At 42.5% G+C, this 19,635-nt stretch overlaps 1 protein-coding gene across 1 annotated transcript; it reads right to left on the bottom strand.

Annotated features, from left to right (window-relative positions):
- Positions 1-677: 677 nt before the first annotated feature.
- On the bottom strand, positions 678-16,305 carry SLC2A12 (solute carrier family 2 member 12; the record flags this gene model as incomplete). The annotated part of the gene is made up of 4 exons (XM_048505438.1): positions 678-1,989; positions 5,266-5,398; positions 7,628-7,750; positions 14,973-16,305. Coding segments are annotated over 4 exons (1,677 nt in total), but the record flags the coding sequence as incomplete, so codon positions are not given.
- Positions 16,306-19,635: the final 3,330 nt, after the last annotated feature.

The following is a 19,635-nucleotide window of genomic DNA, read 5'->3' as shown; positions in this document are numbered from 1 at the left end:
AGTTCTCTAACAGGCAACTGCACATTGGAGAAGATTCCCTGTGTGTGGGTGTGTATAGAGGAGCCTGAAGACTTCAGAGCTCATTTCATGTTCCAGGAACTAAATCAGGAGGAGGCCCAGTAAGTACTAAAATGAATAGCATTGTGTGATCAAGTTAGCTTTATTCGAATCTAGCCAGTAGCAATTGGAATGGTGACAGTGGGAAGAAGTGTTTCCAACAATAGCAAGAATTGTATATGCCTGCAGCCATCAACCCATGCACCATGCTTTTCCTTCAACTGTCCAACTTTATTGGTCCAAGCCTTACGCCTAACACTTGGTTTCATGCCATATGTTACCTTCATGAAGACATGGCCCTGAGAACTCTTGAGGCTGTTTGGGTGAAAAAGAAAGTATGTAGGCACTTGCTATAGAAAGGTAGGGCATGGTTAGCTAGTAAAGGCAAATAAGTAAATAAAAAAATGAAAAGTTACTGGTACATTTTGTATGTTTATTTAGAACACATTAATAGCTACCTTAGTAGCTGCAGCAGCTTTTCAGGCAATCGGGGGGGGGGGGGGAAATGCTATTCGAAACCCCTTAGCTCTGTGCAATATCAGTGGGGCTGGCAATTTGAATGTATTCTTACATAATATGGGTGTAGTAAAACTTTAAAAATAATAACATTCTGAATTAAATATAGTTTGACAAAGACCTTTATTTTAGGAATGCTTGACAGTTTTCTAGAATGTTCATTTATGATGTCAAAGTGTATGTTGAGTGTAATTAGACAATTGAGAGTAAAAATTACAAAAATTCAAGAAAAGTTATTTCAGCTTTTGAGAATAAAGTGCCATTTTTAAATAAGTCTTGTTTAAATGTCAATAAGCAGCTATAATGGAAATGAAATCTATTCCTCCACACCATGCATGGATTTTTCTGCATTTCTCATTGTTCTTGTAGCCTTTCCACCTGCTGGAAATATTATTCATAGGACTTGCACAGAGAAATACTGGGGGGGGAGAGTGGGTGGGTGGGAGAGAAGGGCTGGTGTGAAGGAAGAGTTGTTGGAATGGAGAGAAATGCACACAATCTCTCTGTGCCTTCCATGCACAGATACTAGCCAATATTTCTGTATTAGATTTGATTTGCAGGTATTAATATTACTAACATGGTCTAGAAAAGCAGCTGGAGATACAGTGCTGGTAAGCAGTGACAATGGACAAAGGCCCCATTAAATGTTACTGACCCACACTGTGTACCTGCTATATTTATACTATCCAAAGTGTGGGTCTGTCCTTCTAATGGACATCACATTCCTTCCCCCTCCACCACCACAGCTGCTTCCCACCAAGATACTAATTGGGCCCATGGCCCACGTAGCATCTAACACTTGATAGGATTGGTAATTTTGGGGCCAGTAAAGAAAAGCATAGCTGACCATTTTTAGAACAAATGAGTTAGGTAAATACAGGAAATCTTACTGGTTGTGAAAGCACTGCTAAATGTTCCTGCAGCCATAACATTTGCATAATGTTTCAAATGTGTAGACTGTGAAGCCCATCCTCAACATTTTGGCTAGATATAGTAGTCTTAACTCACTCTGATTTGTGGAGGTACAAAAGGCTGTGGTGGAATAAGACTTTAGAATAGGTCCCAGTATCTCCATCTTAGGTAACTCAAGTTGCAAGCCTGTGACTTGCAACATAATTGACTGTGATGTGCAAAACATTGTTTACAGTACTTTTGTAATTGCTACTGACCAAAAAAAGGCCTCTAGTAAAATGAAACAGAAAAAACGTATTTATGATAAGCACGTGAACACAGTGACAGTACATGTGAGCTCTGAACCATTTTGTCCTCTTCAGAAAACAGTTCTTCTGTCCTTGTTTACGTACATCTGCCACTCTCTAGTAGAATTGTTAATGGAGTTCTCTGTTCGAAAGTTCTATAGACATCAGCTGATCCTGGTGCTGGCTCATTCTGCAAAAGGTATTCTTTCTATGCTTTCTGGAAAAAAGTAAGCATATCAAAGTAATATGTATTCGCTAAAACAATTTCTGACCTTTGGGTAACAATGTTAGTCATAACTTCAGACAGTAGTTCCTTAAATACAGTGGACCCTGCATTAGTGGGACAACACTAGGAAGAAGTACAGTAGTAGTTCCTTAAATAGGTCTGAGCCAGTAGCTATTATCATTTATTCAGTGGAATAGAATTTAACTTGAATGAAATGTATACTTATCATCAAAGATGGGATGACCAGGAGAACTGGGCAAGCAGTTATTAAAGTGACAGAGAATATGTCTAAAACATTGGTTACTGTTAAACTTTCAATTCAACAGAGGATTTGTTAAACTATCCTGTACAAGCTATTTATTATAGCAATATTCTCCATAGTGGTGAGCTATGTGCTATAATGATGATGATCTCTGTGTAAAAATTCCAAAGTCCTAGTCAAAGTACAGGCTGAGAGGGAGCCAATGTATTCTGTTACAGTAGTGATACTCCATGTCTCAGGAGACATATGTGGCTCTTCTGAATGCTCCCCAGTGTGGAATCTGCCCCATGTTTTAGAACAGTAGGTATGGCCATTGCATGGTAGGGCTTGTGGTTGCCACCAGGAAGCACTGCAAAGCTTGAAGGACAGGTAAGCAGCCAGTCTCCCTGATCTGTGGACCAGGGTTGGAAGTAAAGGCCTTTTCAACAGCATTGACAACACCCTTCCCCATAGCCCGGGGGTCTGCAACCTGCGGCTCTCCAGATGTTCATGGACTACAATTTCCATCAGCCCCTGCCAGCATGGCCAATTGGTGGCAGTGGCTGATGGGAATTGTAGTCCATGAACATCTGGAGAGCTGAAGGTTGCAGACCCCTGCCATAGCCTACGTGCTCAAATCTCAGCACCAGGTTGCTGTCAGGAGAAGAGAAAGCTGATCACAAGCAAGAGCCCCCCCCCCCCCGCATCAGCCACCTAAGGAAAGAGTAAGCTGGCCACACTAGGGTGGTGATGATTTCCTTTCTCCACAGACAACTTACTCTCCTTAGGACACCCTGGCAATCTCACTCCACTCTTTTGTTTGAGCTACTATGCCTCATACCAAGGAGGCAAGAAGGCATAAAAGGAATGTCTTCACCCTTACTCCTGGCACAAAAGATTGTAACATGCTTAAAATTAAGTCACATCTTAGCGTGTGTATGTGTGTGCTTGGTGGAATTGGACTCAGCATACTTCAGTCATGTGACCATCTTGATTGAGACGAAATGTGAAAGTAGCTCTATGAGGCATAGAGTGTCTGGGTCAGAGTGTCAAACTAGATCTTGGAGGTCAAGGACCAAATCCTCATTTAGTTGTAAAGCTCACTGGGTTGTTATCAGTATAAAATGGGCAAGACAGAACCATGGCTTGAATCCTAAATTTTGCTTGTGCTAGTGCTGCACGTTAGAATTATAGCTAGCCCTGACTTCCTTTGCCCTCACTTCAGAGTCTTATATAATTTGCCCGCTAGATGGCAGATTTTGCTTTTTTTTACAGCTCCATCCACTCACTGACCTTGCAGCCCTATTTTAGCTGAAATTTCAGAGGTGGAGTAAAGTTTTTCTTGTCATCTAAAGACTATAACCAAACATTTATGATGGAAATGAATATGGCATTTCAAAACATATTGTTGTGAAGATTGAACTGAAATAAACTGTTTGGTTCAAAAGGTGTGGTTTAGAATTGTTGTGTCAATATGTCCAAGCCAAATGTTGTCAGTCATTGAAAATATAACTTACTTGACCAATTAAGAACAATTGAGGTACCCCAGAGCCCTTGTATATTGGAACTGTGTTTTCAGACAATGTCAGATCCCCAATTCAGTGTGTGCTGTGTGATCACATGTACATATCACATGCAGTATTTTTAAACGTAATATAACTTTAGACATTTTCTTATGAAATAGTACAGGCTGTTCTCTGGGGCCTACCAGTTTGGTTCAGTAACACAGTGCAGGGGAGGAGGGGCATGGGGGGCTGTTTCCCCCACTGTGGGGGCAGTCCATGTGTACTGACTTTTTGCCATTTTTGTTGTTGTTTCTTCCTTTTCACCCTTTTCAAATGACATCTACATCAACTTTTTATTTATAGGAAATTTTAGGAAATTTCTTTTGATAATAATAAGCTTGCACCATCACACTCTGCCTGTCTGCACATATGCTTTGGTTATGCCTACCAAGTTGCTTCTTTGTTAACATTGGGTTTTATTGTTCATAATAGAGGAAGAAAATTAAACATTGTGTCTGGAGGGACTACATTCTTGAATACTATCCTGTTGCAGATTTTAACTTTAAATAATTGCTTAGGACATCTTGAGGCTCATGCAGATAGATTCAGGTGTGTAGCTGTGTTGGTTTGAAGCAGCAGGACATTTGTGTTTATACCAAGAATAAAACTTAGTTGGTCTTAAAGGTGCTAGTGGGCTCAATCATGCAATTGTGTAAGAATTTCAGAAATTGAATTTTATCTTTAAATGCAGGCCAAGTAGGAGAAGGGGTGACTATTTTGATTAAGAGTAACTAGTATGATGTTTTAAAAGACAACACAGAGTGATCATTGGCTGGGACACAAAGTTTTCTCCAAAACCTGGAATAAACAAGCTTCTGACCTCTTTCAGCCAGAACAGTAATAACTGCACTGAATGATCATTGAAAAAATTGATCTTTTTTTTAATGCAGCCTCATAGTTTAGCAGTTAAAGCACATTGCTTTAGAAAAAGTCAAAGGGATTTCTGGTTTCCATGTGCTTGTTTGAAGCAATGCACCCCATCTCAGTAACAACCTTGATGACACATGTATAAAAGATCCTGAATGTGAAAAGCCAGAGTGTCAGTGAGAAGGTCCAGGCTTGGCTACAGCATGGCATTTTCTTAGTTGCAACCTACTGTCACATCTGCCCCCTCGCATGTCCCCTGAAATGGATGAGAGGGGCTTCCAGAAATAACATTTGGGAGGACATTTTGGTCAGCGATGGGAGGGAAAGGGAAAAAGTCATTCTCCATGGGCAGAAATTATTCCACTCACGAAACACCATACTGGAAATGAGCCTCTGCTGTATCATATAATTGTTCAGAAAGTCTGTGACATGAGGATGTTTTGAACCTGTGATCCTCCTCCCTTCCCACCCACCTGCAACTTCAAATAACAACACAAGTTGTACTGGGCAGTTTCTATACATTTGAACAAAATCCTTTCTTACTAGGACCCCAAGGCAGTGTCAGTACCAATTCAAATATTGTCCTGTACTTACTGTTTTGCCAGTAGTATGGATATTTCCTCTAAGGAACACCCCTTTGTCTCAGGTATAAAGGCAACGACAAATGCTAATGATGATAGGCTCATCAGAGCATAAATGAAATATACCCATGGTAAGCCAATTAGATCTAAGAAGAAAAGAAAAGTTATCATTAAGGATATATAGCAGTGATGGTGAACCTTTTGGAGACCGAGTGCCCAAAAGGCAACCCAAAACACACTTATTTATTGCAAAGTGCCAACACAGCAATTTAATCTGAATATTGAGGTTTTAGTTTAGAAAAAATGGTTGCCTCCGAGGCGTGCATTACTCAAGAGTAAGCTTGGTGCTTGGTGCTTTGAAGCAACCATGCAACTCTTTGAACGGGTGAATTCAATGCGACTGTGGTAGGAGAGTTTTACTCAGAAGCAAAGCCACACTGCATGCCAGGAATCGAGCTTTACTCCCCAGGGTAAAGGATCATGCTTTAGTTCTTTGCATGAAAATCAGTGGGGTTTAACAGCGCTTAACAGTGTTACCTATACTGCTTCCCCAAAACTAGGTCTTAGGTTTAATGCTAATAATTGAGCCCAGCGGCCCAGGCCAACCTAGATGTGGGGGGGGGGGCAATTTCCCCCCCACATGATGAACTCTGTTTCTGTGTGCCCACAGAGAGGGCTCTGAGTGCCGCCTCTGGCACCCGTGCCATAGGTTCGCCATCACTGATATATAGGATAAGACCACATCGTATAAAAGTAGTTAGTCATGGGCTGGAACCTGTGATTGTGGAGGCAGAACTTTCCGTAGGTTGCTTTTAAACATCAATTAAACATACACACAGATCATGAACAACAATTCAGGATGCCTGTCAAACTTCCTTTTTAAATCACTCCTTTCCCCCATCCAATAACATGGATAGACTTAAATGAAAATATGCCAGTGTATTTGATTAGGAGGAGGAGGAGGAGTTTGGATTTATATTCCCCCTTTCTCTCCTGCAGGAGACTCAAAGGGGCTTACAATCTCCTTGCCCTTCCCCCCTCACAACAAACACCCTGTGAGGTAGGTGGGGCTGAGAGAGCTCTGAGAAGCTGTAACTAGCCCAAGGTCACCCAGCTGGCGTGTGTGGGATTCCCCAGATAAGCCTCCACAGCTCAGGCGGCAGAGCTGGGAATCAAACCCGGTTCCTCCAGATTAGATACATGAGCTCTTAACCTCCTACGCCACTGCTGCTCCTTGGTTTAACTTTTCTCCTTGCAATACATTTTCCCCATCAGGATCTGTGTTTCAAAAGTGGTAAGGCATGGGTCAGTGTTAGAGCATCCCCTTTGTATGCAGATGGTCCCAGGTTCCATCCAGTTAACTGGATCAAGTAATGGGTGATGTGAAAGACCTCTGCCTGAGACCCTGGAGAGCGGCTGCCAGTCTGAGTATACAGTAGTGACCTGGATAGATCAAGGATGTGACTTAGTGTGAGGCACATCGGTGTATGCAAGATTATTACAACAACAAGAGTTCCAAATCATGTTTTCTTCCTTTATTTCACACTCTGCATTTCTCACTGACACTCAAAGCAGATTAATAAGATCAATAAGATGAGATATCTCGTAAGCAATGCACTAGAACTAGAGATATCTGAAGCAAGTATAATATGACAATGCAGGAAAAGGCAGAATCTGTTGATAAATTAATATTATATAAATGAGCCCCCTGTTAGGCTCACAAAGTCGTCAGTTAGAAGGCCTCTGGGCCAGGAATGAGCCCCTTCTCTGTGAGCAGTTTCATACTGGTATGTTTTACAAATGTACTGTGAACATGTGAGGCATGGGTGCATTTCTTTTGCCAAATGTCCTTTCCTCAAACACTTGGCAAAAAGGAACCACATCTTTTGGCATTGTTTCAGAGGCAGTAGGTACACATATATACTCAGTGAGAAATGCAGATTATAAATTAAGTAAATAAAAATGTGACCTGACCAAAGCACTCTGAAAAAAGTGGCTGAAGAGGAGGCTCATTGCTGGAAGAACTGGCCTGGGTTTGCATGCTGTAAGTCTGTCTGTTGGACCCATGAAACATATGCCACCATGGCTGAGACAGAGGGCTGGCAAATGTTGAGCTGTCCCTACTTTTAGCTTCTTCAGCTGGAAGAAGGAAGGGAGCACGCCATGGTTGCTAGGCAACCACTGTATTCTGCAGGCAATTACATCACCAGGCAAAAACCATTTCTTCCCATGTCAACTGCCTGTCTCTTCCAGATTCTTTAATATTTCAAATGCCGCTATTTCTGCATTTTAAAGGATTATTATTTATATGCAGGAAACGTTCATCATGCTCACCCACAGCTGTATGAAGTCCAAATAAAATGTGCCAGCCTTACCTGTTATAGTCAAAAAAGTTGATGAGATTAAGAGATTTACGCCCCAGTTCACACTAGAGGTTAGAGCAATTGCTCTTCCTCTGATTCCACCTGGAAATATTTCACTCAATACCAGCCAGGACACTGAAATTAAACAAAAAAAATCTTAAGAGTATTCAGTGATAAGAGTCCAAGTTTATCCTTCAGAAGACCAGATTGTGCCATTAAATTATGGATGGCCTACTTGCAGGATTGGTATCACATGTGAGAGTGGGAGTCAGAATTTATGTCTGGCCTGGACAGAGATGTGTGTCTGGCTATTTAGGGTTGCCAACAGGCCTGGTAAAAAGTGCCCTATTCCTTTAATAAAGGCTTAATGTGTGGTAATGGGCAATCAAAGTTTTTCAAGGCATAGAGACAAATAACATCATCTGGTAAATAACATCCCCTTCAGCCTGTATGAAAAGAACAGGGCATTATTTTTCTTCAGGCAGTTGGTAACCCTACCTACACTCATGATGTCTCTCCAATCCTGTGTTGTTGCCAGCGTTGAACTTTAAAGTTAGAGGTAAAACCATCCCAAACTACAGGGGCTGCTTGTGCATTTGCTGGTAACAGGACTTTAGTTCCCTGGCAGGGCACATGCTTTGTATGCAGAAGATACCACCCTGGGTACCATCCTCGATATCAGCAGTTAGAAGGATTTCAGAAAGCAGGGCTGGAGGCGGGGGGGGGGGGGGTATTGCCTGAAACCTTGAAGAGTCACAGTTAGGCCCTTTCCGCACGGGCCATAAACGGCGCCCTGGGGACAGCAAAAATGCCGTCCCCAGGGAGCCATTCGCACAGGCGGCGCTGCCAAAACGCAGCAGCGCAGACCTGGCTCCCCTCCCACTCCCCCAGGGCGGCGTCAGGCCGCCTCCAAAAACCTCCCTCCTGGAGGGAGGTTTTTGGAACAACAGCGCATTCCCGGTGGCACTGCCGGGAATGCGCTGTTTTCCCCATCCCTCTCCCACTCACCTCGTCGCCCTGCTGGCCTCCTAAGACCCTCCCTCACTGTCCTCTGACCCCTGGAGGTCGGAGGGCAGCGTGGGCGGGTCTAAGGAGGCCAGCAGGGCGACAACGGCGACGAGGTGAGTGGGAGACGGACGGGGAAGATCCTGCGCCGGCCTCTGCAGGGGGTGCTCGCCCCCACCCCCTCCACCGGCAGAATTCCTGCCGGTGGGGAAGCGCCCGAAGGCCCGTGCGGAAAGGGCCTTAGTCACAGTAGAGAACAAGATGTTAGATGGACATCTAGTTGGTGTAAGGCAACATCATATGTTTATATTTATATTTTCTGTATATTTGCCAAAATAGCACTACCTTAACTTGTAGTATATTTACCAAAGCCTACATTAAATAATGTTTAGGGTAGGATAAAATAAGTACTCTGCTGGCATATCATAACACAATATTATTATCCTATTCTATACTACCTGAGATGTTGCATCATTCCAATTTGTTTTAAATCACAAGTAACATATTCTGGTAGTCCAGCCTTATCAGTCAAATGTTTCAGACGTCACAGAAGATTCTTCTTGTTTTTTCCTTGGCATTGTCATGATTCTTTTTCATTGTACCAAGATGCATCAACCAGTCTCTGGCTCTCCACTCAACAAAAGAAGATGATGTGTCTGTGTCACAATATCTAAGCCTTCCACCTCCATTCCAGAGGCTCTATTTAAGAACAAGATTAAACAAACTTTGATTCATTCCCATAAGAAATTTTGATCTATGACTAAAAACATTTACTAGTATCTATTACATGCTTTTAACCATATATCAGAATGTCATATGGAAAGTGGATTAGGGGATGAATTAGTATCTATTTACCCTGACCTGGACAGCCAAGGCTAGCCTCTTCAGATCTCAGGGGTCATCATAAGTCAGATGTGACTTGATGGCAAAATAAAAAAGTATCTATTACTATGCTTTGGTTTAATAGTTAGCTTTGCACGATATGATTGCTTTACTAGGTCAAATAAGCTCGGGTGGGATGTAGTATCTTCCTAAGAGGGGCAGCTATGGAACCACTGCACTAATATTGTGACAAATAATTGTAAATAAACTAACTTAACCTTTCTGATCTGATTAACTAGCCTTGGTCTAGTCCAGTTCTTACATGTAGTTTTCTGGCTTTCTTCTTATGCACCACACTGCAAACTGTTCTTCTCCATAGACTTGGAGAACTAACTCCAAAGCAGAGACTAAACCCCAGCTACTGAACTAATGTCTGCTGAGCTAAAATCTCCACTGATTTGACTCAGCTATGTATACCAGCTGTTACGGGATGATACAAGACTCCTGAACAGAATAAACTTTATGGACATCTTTTTAAGACCTTCTCTTTTCGATCACTTGTCACTGTAAGTTCAGCACCACAGATGAGAGCTCAATAATATGGTAAACATTAACTTAACTAACCATTTTCCGGCTTTCATGTGACGGCCAATTCAACCCATTAGAAGCTGATTTCTAAAAGTAGAGTTCAAAGGATTTTGAACAACTGTTGGATTTCAAAGATATGCGACAAAAAAAAGATTAGACAGACTTATAGTTCAGAAATGAATGAAGTCTGTGATATAAAAGCCTATGAAAAAATGGATTATTAAGGAGTGATGCAAGGTTGAAAGAAAATAAGGGAAGGGATTATCCTTCAAGCAGTGAAGGCACAATGTCTTGGGGGCTGCCAAATATATTAAACTAAAACAACCAAACATTGGAAAACTGCTCTACGAGAAAGGAACTCAGAAGATACAACTAGTTGCTGTTAGAGTAAGTTCATTTATGGTCACAGGCAAGTTGACAGCAGTAGTTCCTAAAGATGACTATGTGGGAGAGGGGATTCCAGGGGCTGACCTATCCTGGTGCCCCATGGAGCTGGGCAAATCATATCATGTTATTTGTTTACTTGATTGGGTCTGGGTAGTGTGAAAGGGGGCACAGTCAATCTTTTTACGGCGTTCATGATGACTCTCAACCACCCGGTCAATAATAACCTTCACTTTACTTCTGATTGGGTCAGACACCCATGATTAAAGAATGTAGAACTTCCAACCATGAGGGGGAAAGTGCATGGCTCCCTGTTTACTCTTCTTCTTCAAAAGCATTAAAAAATTTTAAAACAGTTGGTATCTGTGTGACCCATGTCATTTTAATATTTGTTTTTTGGGGGGAGAGGGGGAAATGTTTGACCTCTAGGGTCTAGGGAACAAGAGCTTACTGAACATGTGCAGTTGGTAAGCTTGATCATATTTTTTCCCAAGAGCCCCCCTCCTCCAGTCAATCCAGCCTACAGCAAGAGAGAGACGCCCCAGAGCTTGACTGAGGGAATTATTTCCTTACAGTATGTGGTGGGCTCAACAAGGGAGAAATGGCATATTAGAATTTTCCCTAGTAGAATAAAAAGCGTTTGCCAGGCTGTTAATTATGTTATGGTTCAAAATATGGTTAAAACATCCCTCTCAGTCAATCTGGCCTGCAGCAGGAGAGGGAAGGCCCGGGCTTAACTGAGGAAATTGATTATTTCCTTGCAGACCTGAGCTGGAGAAAAACCTGCAACAGCCACAGCTGCCACAGAAGAGCAGATGGGGAAGAAGCAGCCCTGCACTTCTAATTAATATTTTTTTGGGGAAACCACTCTTTTATTACTGGGCACTGTTGGCGTCTGATGTTTTTCTCCGTGCCTTTCCTGAAGGCACCAAAGATTCTGTATATCTGAGTAGTACTATATTCGTAGCCACTATGATTTAGTTTTAATTATTGTAAAGAAATCCTGGATGGTCCAGACTAAAGGAAGAGAATACAGGCATGTCCTGACTTAACCATTCTGCCTTGAACAATAAAGGGAGACATACTGGGGAATTCCAGCAAGGAACTCCCCATTTCTTTGCAGTGCAGCCAGTGATCATAGGAGATGAATTTAACTGCCAAGTTATACCATTATGTGGTATTCTCATAAAAACATAGCAGTGAGTGGACAGTGCTGCCAGTCCCTTTTAAAAAAAAAGCCGGAATGGCAATTAATGGGTGATACGTGTGGAAGCTAGGAAGAATGAGGAGAGTGCTATGAATTCATCAGTGAGTTCTATGTGACCCAAAAAACTCCTGTAAATCTAGACGAGCTCACAAACAGGGGGAATAGAGGCAACAGAACAGGTCAACCTTCTTCCCCATCGCTCTGTCCAAGGCCATGTGAACAACACAGATACTAACTACTGTAGGTTGTAGGTGGCATAAGTTAGAAGAAATTTTGCTTACCCTGCCCCCTGCGATCATCAATTTAATAAAACCAATATTTGAACATTATTCATGCCTTAAATAAGATGTTTGAATAAGTGGGACCTACAAGATTCATAGTGGAGGATCCCATCCTCCCCCCTCCCCCACCCATTCTGGGCCCAAATCCTCCTGGATAGTTCACTGTTCATCATAATGTCTTCAGAACAGTGCTGCATGGCGACTACACAGATCACTTGTGTGCCTGCACACAGAGGACACTTGATAAACAACAGCTACAGGTTAAGTGCAAGGGTTTTCCCCCATCCCTTTTCACACCAAGAGTTTCCCTCCTTGTCATTTTCACTGCCTGCCTGTCTGCCTACTTTTCTCCCTCCATCTGGGGTAGTGGGAAGATGGGGTGGCAGATGCTCCTTCTTCTTATCCACCCAACTGCATCCAGCGCTGCTGCTTTAGGGGTAGGGGGAACATGGGGGGATCCCCTTTCTCCTTGCCCATTCACTCACCTCCAACCTTGCCCCTTTAGTAGCAGTTTCATTGGTGCAGGATGGTACAGTCTCACTGTCCTCCTCACTTGACCACATACATAACTCTAGCGAGGCTGTTAGTGACACACAGGGAGAAGCTCCCAGAAGGCATTTGTGCAAGTAAAGACAATTGCTCTGAGTTTGGGAGAGGGTGTTTTTTGCTATACCGCTACTATGGGCAATGCATAGCCACTAAAGTGCAAAATTAATAAAGTGAATATGTGCATAATTGCACAATTTACAAAACATATGTATGAATAACAAACTGCATCCAAAAGCAACAACATTTTCCCAGTGTGTCTGTGCTTCTTAAAGCTAAGCCTCACATATGCATAATGTGTGTTGCTTTTAAGCAGTGGTGGGATTCAGCAGGTTCGCACCACTTCGGCAGAACCAGTTGTTAAAATTGTGCTTGTAAACAACCAGTCGTTAAATTATTTGAATCCCACCACTGCTTTGAAGCCCTAAGAAGCACAGACACATTGGGAAAATGTACAAGTTCTAAAAATAATATACTTGAATTAGACATAGTAAGATACAATTCAATAAGCTTGGAATGTGTGGCAATCACAGCCAATCCCTTACAAGGCTCCAGCACACAAGAGTGGAAAGCTTCAGTGGATGAGCCAGTTCATGCATGCTGGCTGCCGCCTAACAAGAGGACCAATTGGAAAGATGAGCCAGCATCACTCCCAGACAATCCCCAATGAAGCTCCAGCACATGAGTACAGGAAAGCTTCAGTGGCTGCCTTCTCCACAACGAGGGCCTGTGCAACTGTGCTAGGTGAGGAAGAGGCACTCCGGCCCCTTTTGCAAATGCAGAATAATGCACTTTCAATCCACTTTGCAGATGGATTTTACTGTGCAAAACTGCAAAATCTACTTGCAAACAATTGTGAAAGTGTTTGTTGTGGGTTTTCCAGGCTGTGTGGCTGTGGTCTGGTAGATCTTGTTCCTAACGTTTCGCCTGCATCTGTGGCTAGCATCTTCAGAGGTGTATCACAGAAGGAAGTCTGTTAAACACTGTGTCCAGTGAGAAGGGAATGTTTTAGTGGGGTATATATTGTCCATGTCCCAGGGTGGGGAACCAATCAGTAAGCGAAGATGATATCAGGTTGGTTATGATTTTCTTGGGACTTGTTCTGTAAATTGATTTAGATTAGACAGCCTTCTGTTGTGAGTCTCACAGTGTAAATGTCTTTTGGTCTGACCTTTAGGTGGGGCCTGAAGATTTGGAATTACAACTGATCTCCAAACCACAGAAATCAATTCCCCTGGAGAAAATGGCTGCTTTGGAGGGTGGGTTCTATAGCTTTAGAGCCTGCTGAGAGCTGTCCCCTCCTCAAACTGTGCTTTCTCTTGAACAGTCTTTCTGACACTCTTAACAGACACTCTTAACAGACATATACATTTGTAAATGCTACGTCCAACAAGGCAGTTAACAGCAGATGAACAAGCCCATTCTAAACACCGCAAAGCTGAATATGACAAACTGAATGAACATGTCCATGCTTTGTACGAAGGCATGGCGAGCACATATTTAAGCACTGATTCCATTGATTCCAGTGGTGGAGACAACACTGAACAGCATTATTCTATAGAGTTCTTAAGTGAACAAACTCCATCAGGAATGCCTCTTCACAAACTGAACTAAAAGGTTAGAGTTATGATCGTGCTTCTGTGAAACCTCAACACAGAAAGAGGATTGTGCTGTGGGACAAAGCTAATAGTTAAAGAGCTAAAAACATTTTTTTGCACTGGTTCGCTGGAATGATAGAACTATGTAGGCAATAGCTCCATCCAAACTGTGTAGCAAATCACAGCAACCTGGTATTACCTGCTGGGCTGCTACCCCACAAGCATTTTGGTCTAGATGGACAGCAAAAAGCCTCCACAATAAAGGGGGGTGATTTCCACTTGATATCATGCCCAATCAGTGCATGACTCAGCTAGGTTTACTAACCTCAGATGGGACATGGAGTTTTCCCAGAATTAAACTGCTTTCTATGTGATGGAAATGCATTCCCCTGGAAGATATGGCTATTTCAGAGGGTGAACTTTATGGCATCCTATTTGTGCTGAGCTTCCTCCACTCCTCACATTCTGCCCTCCCCAGGCACTGCCCCCAAATCTCTAATTTCCTTGCCAAGCTGGAATTGTCAACAGGCTTCCATTTTTCCCCATTTACTCCAGAGAAAATATACAATTCATTCGTCTCCAAAGTAAACAGTGGAGTGGTTGTGGGTGAAGCATCCATGTGGACACTTACCTATAGCCACCATGGGCAAGAGGGCAGAGCTCATGTCCACCTTCAAAAAGGCAGCACTACATTTCCCCCACTCCTTCAGCCTCTTAAAGTGCCCTTTAAAAAATTACAAAATTGGACTACACTACAGCTGTTGTTGGACTCACTTCTTCTACATAATTTTTTTGCTTCTGCTTTGGCTTTGATGTAAATGTTGAACTTTGATGTAAAAGTTGAATCCAGTACAATCATGTTAAGTGCTTCGTCACAGTCAAATAACTTATGAAAGTAAATTAGAAATAATATCTGCAACACTTACTTGGACCGAGGCTTACAGAGAAAGCAGCAGTATAAACAAGCAAGCTTGCCAAGGAGAGCCATTTCAGTGCTATTGGAACCTCCACAGCTCCTGTTTTTATAAAGGATTCAGCCTGGCTTGTAACAGAGACCATATTTCCAACCATAGCTGTCCTGTTCCTCTCCCTTGTATTAGCAATTTCAACCTTCCATTGTGAAATTCTGTCAGATGAAGCCATGCCAGCAAATTGGTCCTCAAGAGTCTGATTTGTGAAGATCAGCTTCTGTACCTTCTGGAATGAAGAATCTTCCAAGGACTGATTTTTACAAACTGTAGTGAAATTCATGTGTATGTTAAGTGTCACCATGCCCATGATGACTAAGGACACAGACATGAGGGATGAACCAATACAGAGAAATGTCTTGCTTCCTATGTGGTCCACAAAAAAAGTAGCTGGGACTGTACTGATCACTTTGACCACTCCAACCCCAGTGGAGGCCAGACTAGCTGCCTCATTGGTCTGAAATCCAGCTGACCTCAAAACAGTTGATGCATAGAATAAGATGTTAGGCTGTCCTGTTGTCTGTACAAAAAACACTAGAGTGATTCCTATTAGCATCCGGGCCCTCATGTTGTCTTTTGCACGGAATAGATCGAAGAAACAGTATTGGTGCTCATCTTTCAGGGAAGATTTGATCAAAGCCAGTTCTTCAGTAGTGTCCGAGATTCTCCTCAGTTTTCCAAGTACTCTGCTAGCAGCTTCATCAAAGCCTTTCATAACCAGGAATCGAGGACTGGGCACAAGGAAGTATAGAGCAATGACCTGCAAAATCCCCAGTGGAATAACAAGGCCAAACATATACTTCCAACCATGGTAAAAGCTGGCAAATGCATAATTTGAAATGTAAGCAAAAAGAACACCCAGTACAATCATGAGTTCATTCAAAGACACGAGCAAACCTCTTCTATATGGTGGTGCAATCTCTGCGATATACACACATGTTGCAATTGAGGAGAATGAAATGGAAACCCCTATCACAAGCCGTCCTATTATAAGTAGTCCGTATGAATTTGAGAATATCAAGGCTAGACTGCCTAGTATAAGTAAACAAGATGCCATCATAATGGTAATTCGTCTCCCATATTTGTCTATCAGGAACCCACCGGTCAATGAAGCTAGCAAAGCACCAATTAGAAGAGCACTTACAACCATTTCCTGTTGTTGACATGAAAGTGCTAATATGCTAGTTAGCTGAAGAAGAGCTCCAGAGATAATTCCAAGTTCATAACCCATAAGAAGTCCACTGATAGCAGCAATGGCTGATGACAGAAAAGTAAGCATTCCACAGCCTGGAATTAAGAGAAATGAAAATAATCAAGTTAGTTCACCATTACTATCATCATCAGGAGCCAACATTGTGTGATGCCACCACATCTTCGACAATACAAGGTGTATCATTTCCAACAGAAGTCCTTATATTACTTATACATACTTATTCCAAAGAAATTTCAGAAATCAAAACCAAAATAGCTGCATTATCTAGTCACACAATATTTTTCAATCAAGAAAACTTCAACGTGGAAACTTGCCTTACAATCTCCCAGAGGAAAAATAAACAACAAACTCCCACACTGTCACATCTGTATAACATGCACCAGAGCAGATCGCTCTCTTTAAAAATGCATCAAGCATTATTCCAGCAAAATGACCTCCAGGTAATGGAGACCTGTTCACCTGGAAAAAATTGTTGCTTTGGAAAATGGACTCCATAGCATGATACCCCATTGAAGTCCCCTCCTTCCCCAAACGTTCCCTTCCTCAGGCTCCACTCCCAAAATCTCCAGGTATTTCTCACCCAGGCCTGGCAACCCCGAGTTGGTGTGGTCAGGTATTGCCAGGCATTTAAAGATGGGAACCATACAGTTTTTTCAAATCCTAGAGCATCTCAAGATGTCACTTTCCGTTTTCACCAGAAGTGACATTAGTGCACCACCACAATGCCACCACAGGCACCCATTTCCGCTTGCTGCACTTTTGGCACCAGCAAGCAATAAAGCAGCAGTTAGCAAAATGGCATCTGGCACATTACTGATCAGAGATGCTAATTTCATCTTCTCCCACTTTGAAATAGACTATTTCACGTAGTCACCTGCGATGTTACATGAATGACCTCCTATTTCCTGATAGGGGGCATCTGTAGGAGGCACTGAATTATGGTTCTCTATCACAGCTATATTCTGCTAGTAGCCCCATGCACCTCTCTTGTCAGGAAATGGAAAAATATTCTGAAATATTACATATAGGATGTTCTACCATTTCCAAGTAAGACAGGCATATGTAGGAGAAATGATGTATTACTATTTCCTGCTAGTTTAGTACTTCAGTGGTGGCAAGACTAAAAGAGCATCAAAGAGTCAAGGTTTCATTCCCACCTCCCAGGAAGAAATGGGAGATTCCCTAAGAAGCCCTTGAAACTTTACATTGACCTCCAGAATATTCTTCCATTTCCTGGTCACAGAGACACTGGTGGGAATGGAATAGCACTTAGCCCTCCCAAGACCAAACCCAGAGAGGCAAGTTGGTAGGCATGACATCTATGTATACGTGTGTGTGTGTCCTCAAGTTTTTTATTGTGTTATTTGAATGAAGAGGAGCATGAAGCAATGCCAGTGGTTTTGATTGCGGTGAATGGGGCACTGGAAGGCATCTTGCTCAGGGCTGTGTAAAGCATGGATCAAGCCCCATTTATATAGCTAGCCCTCTGCGGTTTAGGTTCTCAGAAAGAGAAACTGAAGAACCTAAGAACTGCCTTTTTAGATCACACTATAGTTGGTGCAGTCCACCATTCTGTTTCCAAAATTTGTCATCCACTTTCCTCCGGAAGCTCACTAGGAGAGCAGAATGGTGATGGTCATTCTCCATTCTTTGTTCCAAGCATCAGAGGTACATCACTTCAAGCAGGAGCTTTGATTTAACTATGACTATAGAGGACCTATATATACTTCTCCAGGTAAGGCAAGGCAGCATGATACAGCTCAATCTACTTCACATACACGCTACAGGGGTCAGTGCTATCAGTCACAGACCAGGAAAGGGATTTGGGCGTCTTAGTTGATAGTTCCATGGGAATGTCAACTCAAAGCATGGCAGCTGTGAAAAAGGCAAACTCTATGCTGGGGATAATTAGGAAAGGAGTTGATAATAAAACTGCAAGGATTGTCATGCCCTTATATAAAGCAGTTTAGGTGCGACGCAGCAACTTGCTGAGTACTGTGTTCAGGCTTCTGAGTACGCCACATCCTCAAAAAAAGGATATCGGAGAGATAGAAAAAGGAGTGCAGAAGAAGGGCAACGAGGGATGTGATTGAAGGATCTGGAGCACCTTCCTTATGAGGAGAGGCTGCAGCGTTTGGGACTCTTTAGTTTGGAGAGGAGACGTCTGAGGGGGGATATGATTGAAGTCTATAAAATTATGCATGGGGTAGAAAATGTTGACAGAGAGGAATTTTTCTCTCTTTCTCACAATACTAGAGCCCTGGAGAGCTGCAAAATCATGCCACCCTTCCTGCCTTCCTGCCTTCCAGGAATAGGGCATACATTGAAAATGCTGGGGGGAAGAATTAGGACTAATAAAAGGAAACACTTCTTCATGCAACGTGTGATTGGTGTTTGGAATATGCTGCCACAGGAGGTGGTGATGGCCACTAACCTGGATAGCTTTAAAAAGGGCTTGGACAGATTTATGGAGGAGAAGTCAATCTATGGCTACCAATCTTGATCCTCCTTGATCTCAGATTGCAAATGCCTTAGCAGACCAGGTGCTTAGGAGGAGCAGCAGCAGAAGGCCATTGCTTTCACATCCTGCATGTGAGCTCCCAAAGGCACCTGGTGGGCCACTGCGAGTAGCAGAATGCTGGACTAGATGGACTCTGGTCTGATCCAGCAGGCTAGTTCTTATGTTCTTATGTTCTTAATCTCATCAGATCTTGCAAGCTATGCTAAGCTAAGCAGGATGAGTAGTTAAAAGGAAAACCACCAAGGAAAACTCTGCAGAGGAATGCAATGGCAAACCATCTCTGCTTCTCACTTGCCTTGAAATCCCCTTGCTGGGGTCACCACAAGTATTTTGATGGCACATTACACACACATACTTCCCCAGTTACTTGTATTACCATCTCAGCTAGTTGTTATCTTGTGCTAGTGAGTTCTATCAAATAGTTAAGCACTGTTATATAATGTCCTACCAAGTAAAGTGCATGTTTGGACCAATTTACATATGCCCTCTTGATTATTAATCCGTTTAGTTAACTATCTTTGTTTCTAGGAGTTACCCAGTGAAAAAGACCTAATGGAGAACACATGCCATTTTATTTCCAAGTTGCCAATATAAACACAGCCTTCTACAGCTGCAGACACTGTTTATTATCACAAGACAGAAGTAACTGCTCACATTCTGCCTCTAGTACACTCTTTGTACTGTTCATTTTTATTTATTACTGTGCACTCTTTGATGGATAGTTTTTGATTACTATTACCAGGCCCTCTCTTTCCATCAGCCTAAATGTTTTTCCAGCATGTTGCTGGGTGTCCCATAATAAGAGACAAAACCCATATTTTTTCTGCTTATTTTCTACCAACCCCCCCCCCCCCTAAAAACACATTTCTGTGACCCTGTAGAGGGAA

Source organism: Sphaerodactylus townsendi, linkage group LG01 (genome assembly GCF_021028975.2).
Source record: "Sphaerodactylus townsendi isolate TG3544 linkage group LG01, MPM_Stown_v2.3, whole genome shotgun sequence".
NCBI lineage: Eukaryota > Metazoa > Chordata > Lepidosauria > Squamata > Sphaerodactylidae > Sphaerodactylus > Sphaerodactylus townsendi.
The sequence above is the reverse complement of the archived record's forward strand: the minus strand, read 5'-3'. Positions and strand labels throughout refer to the sequence as shown.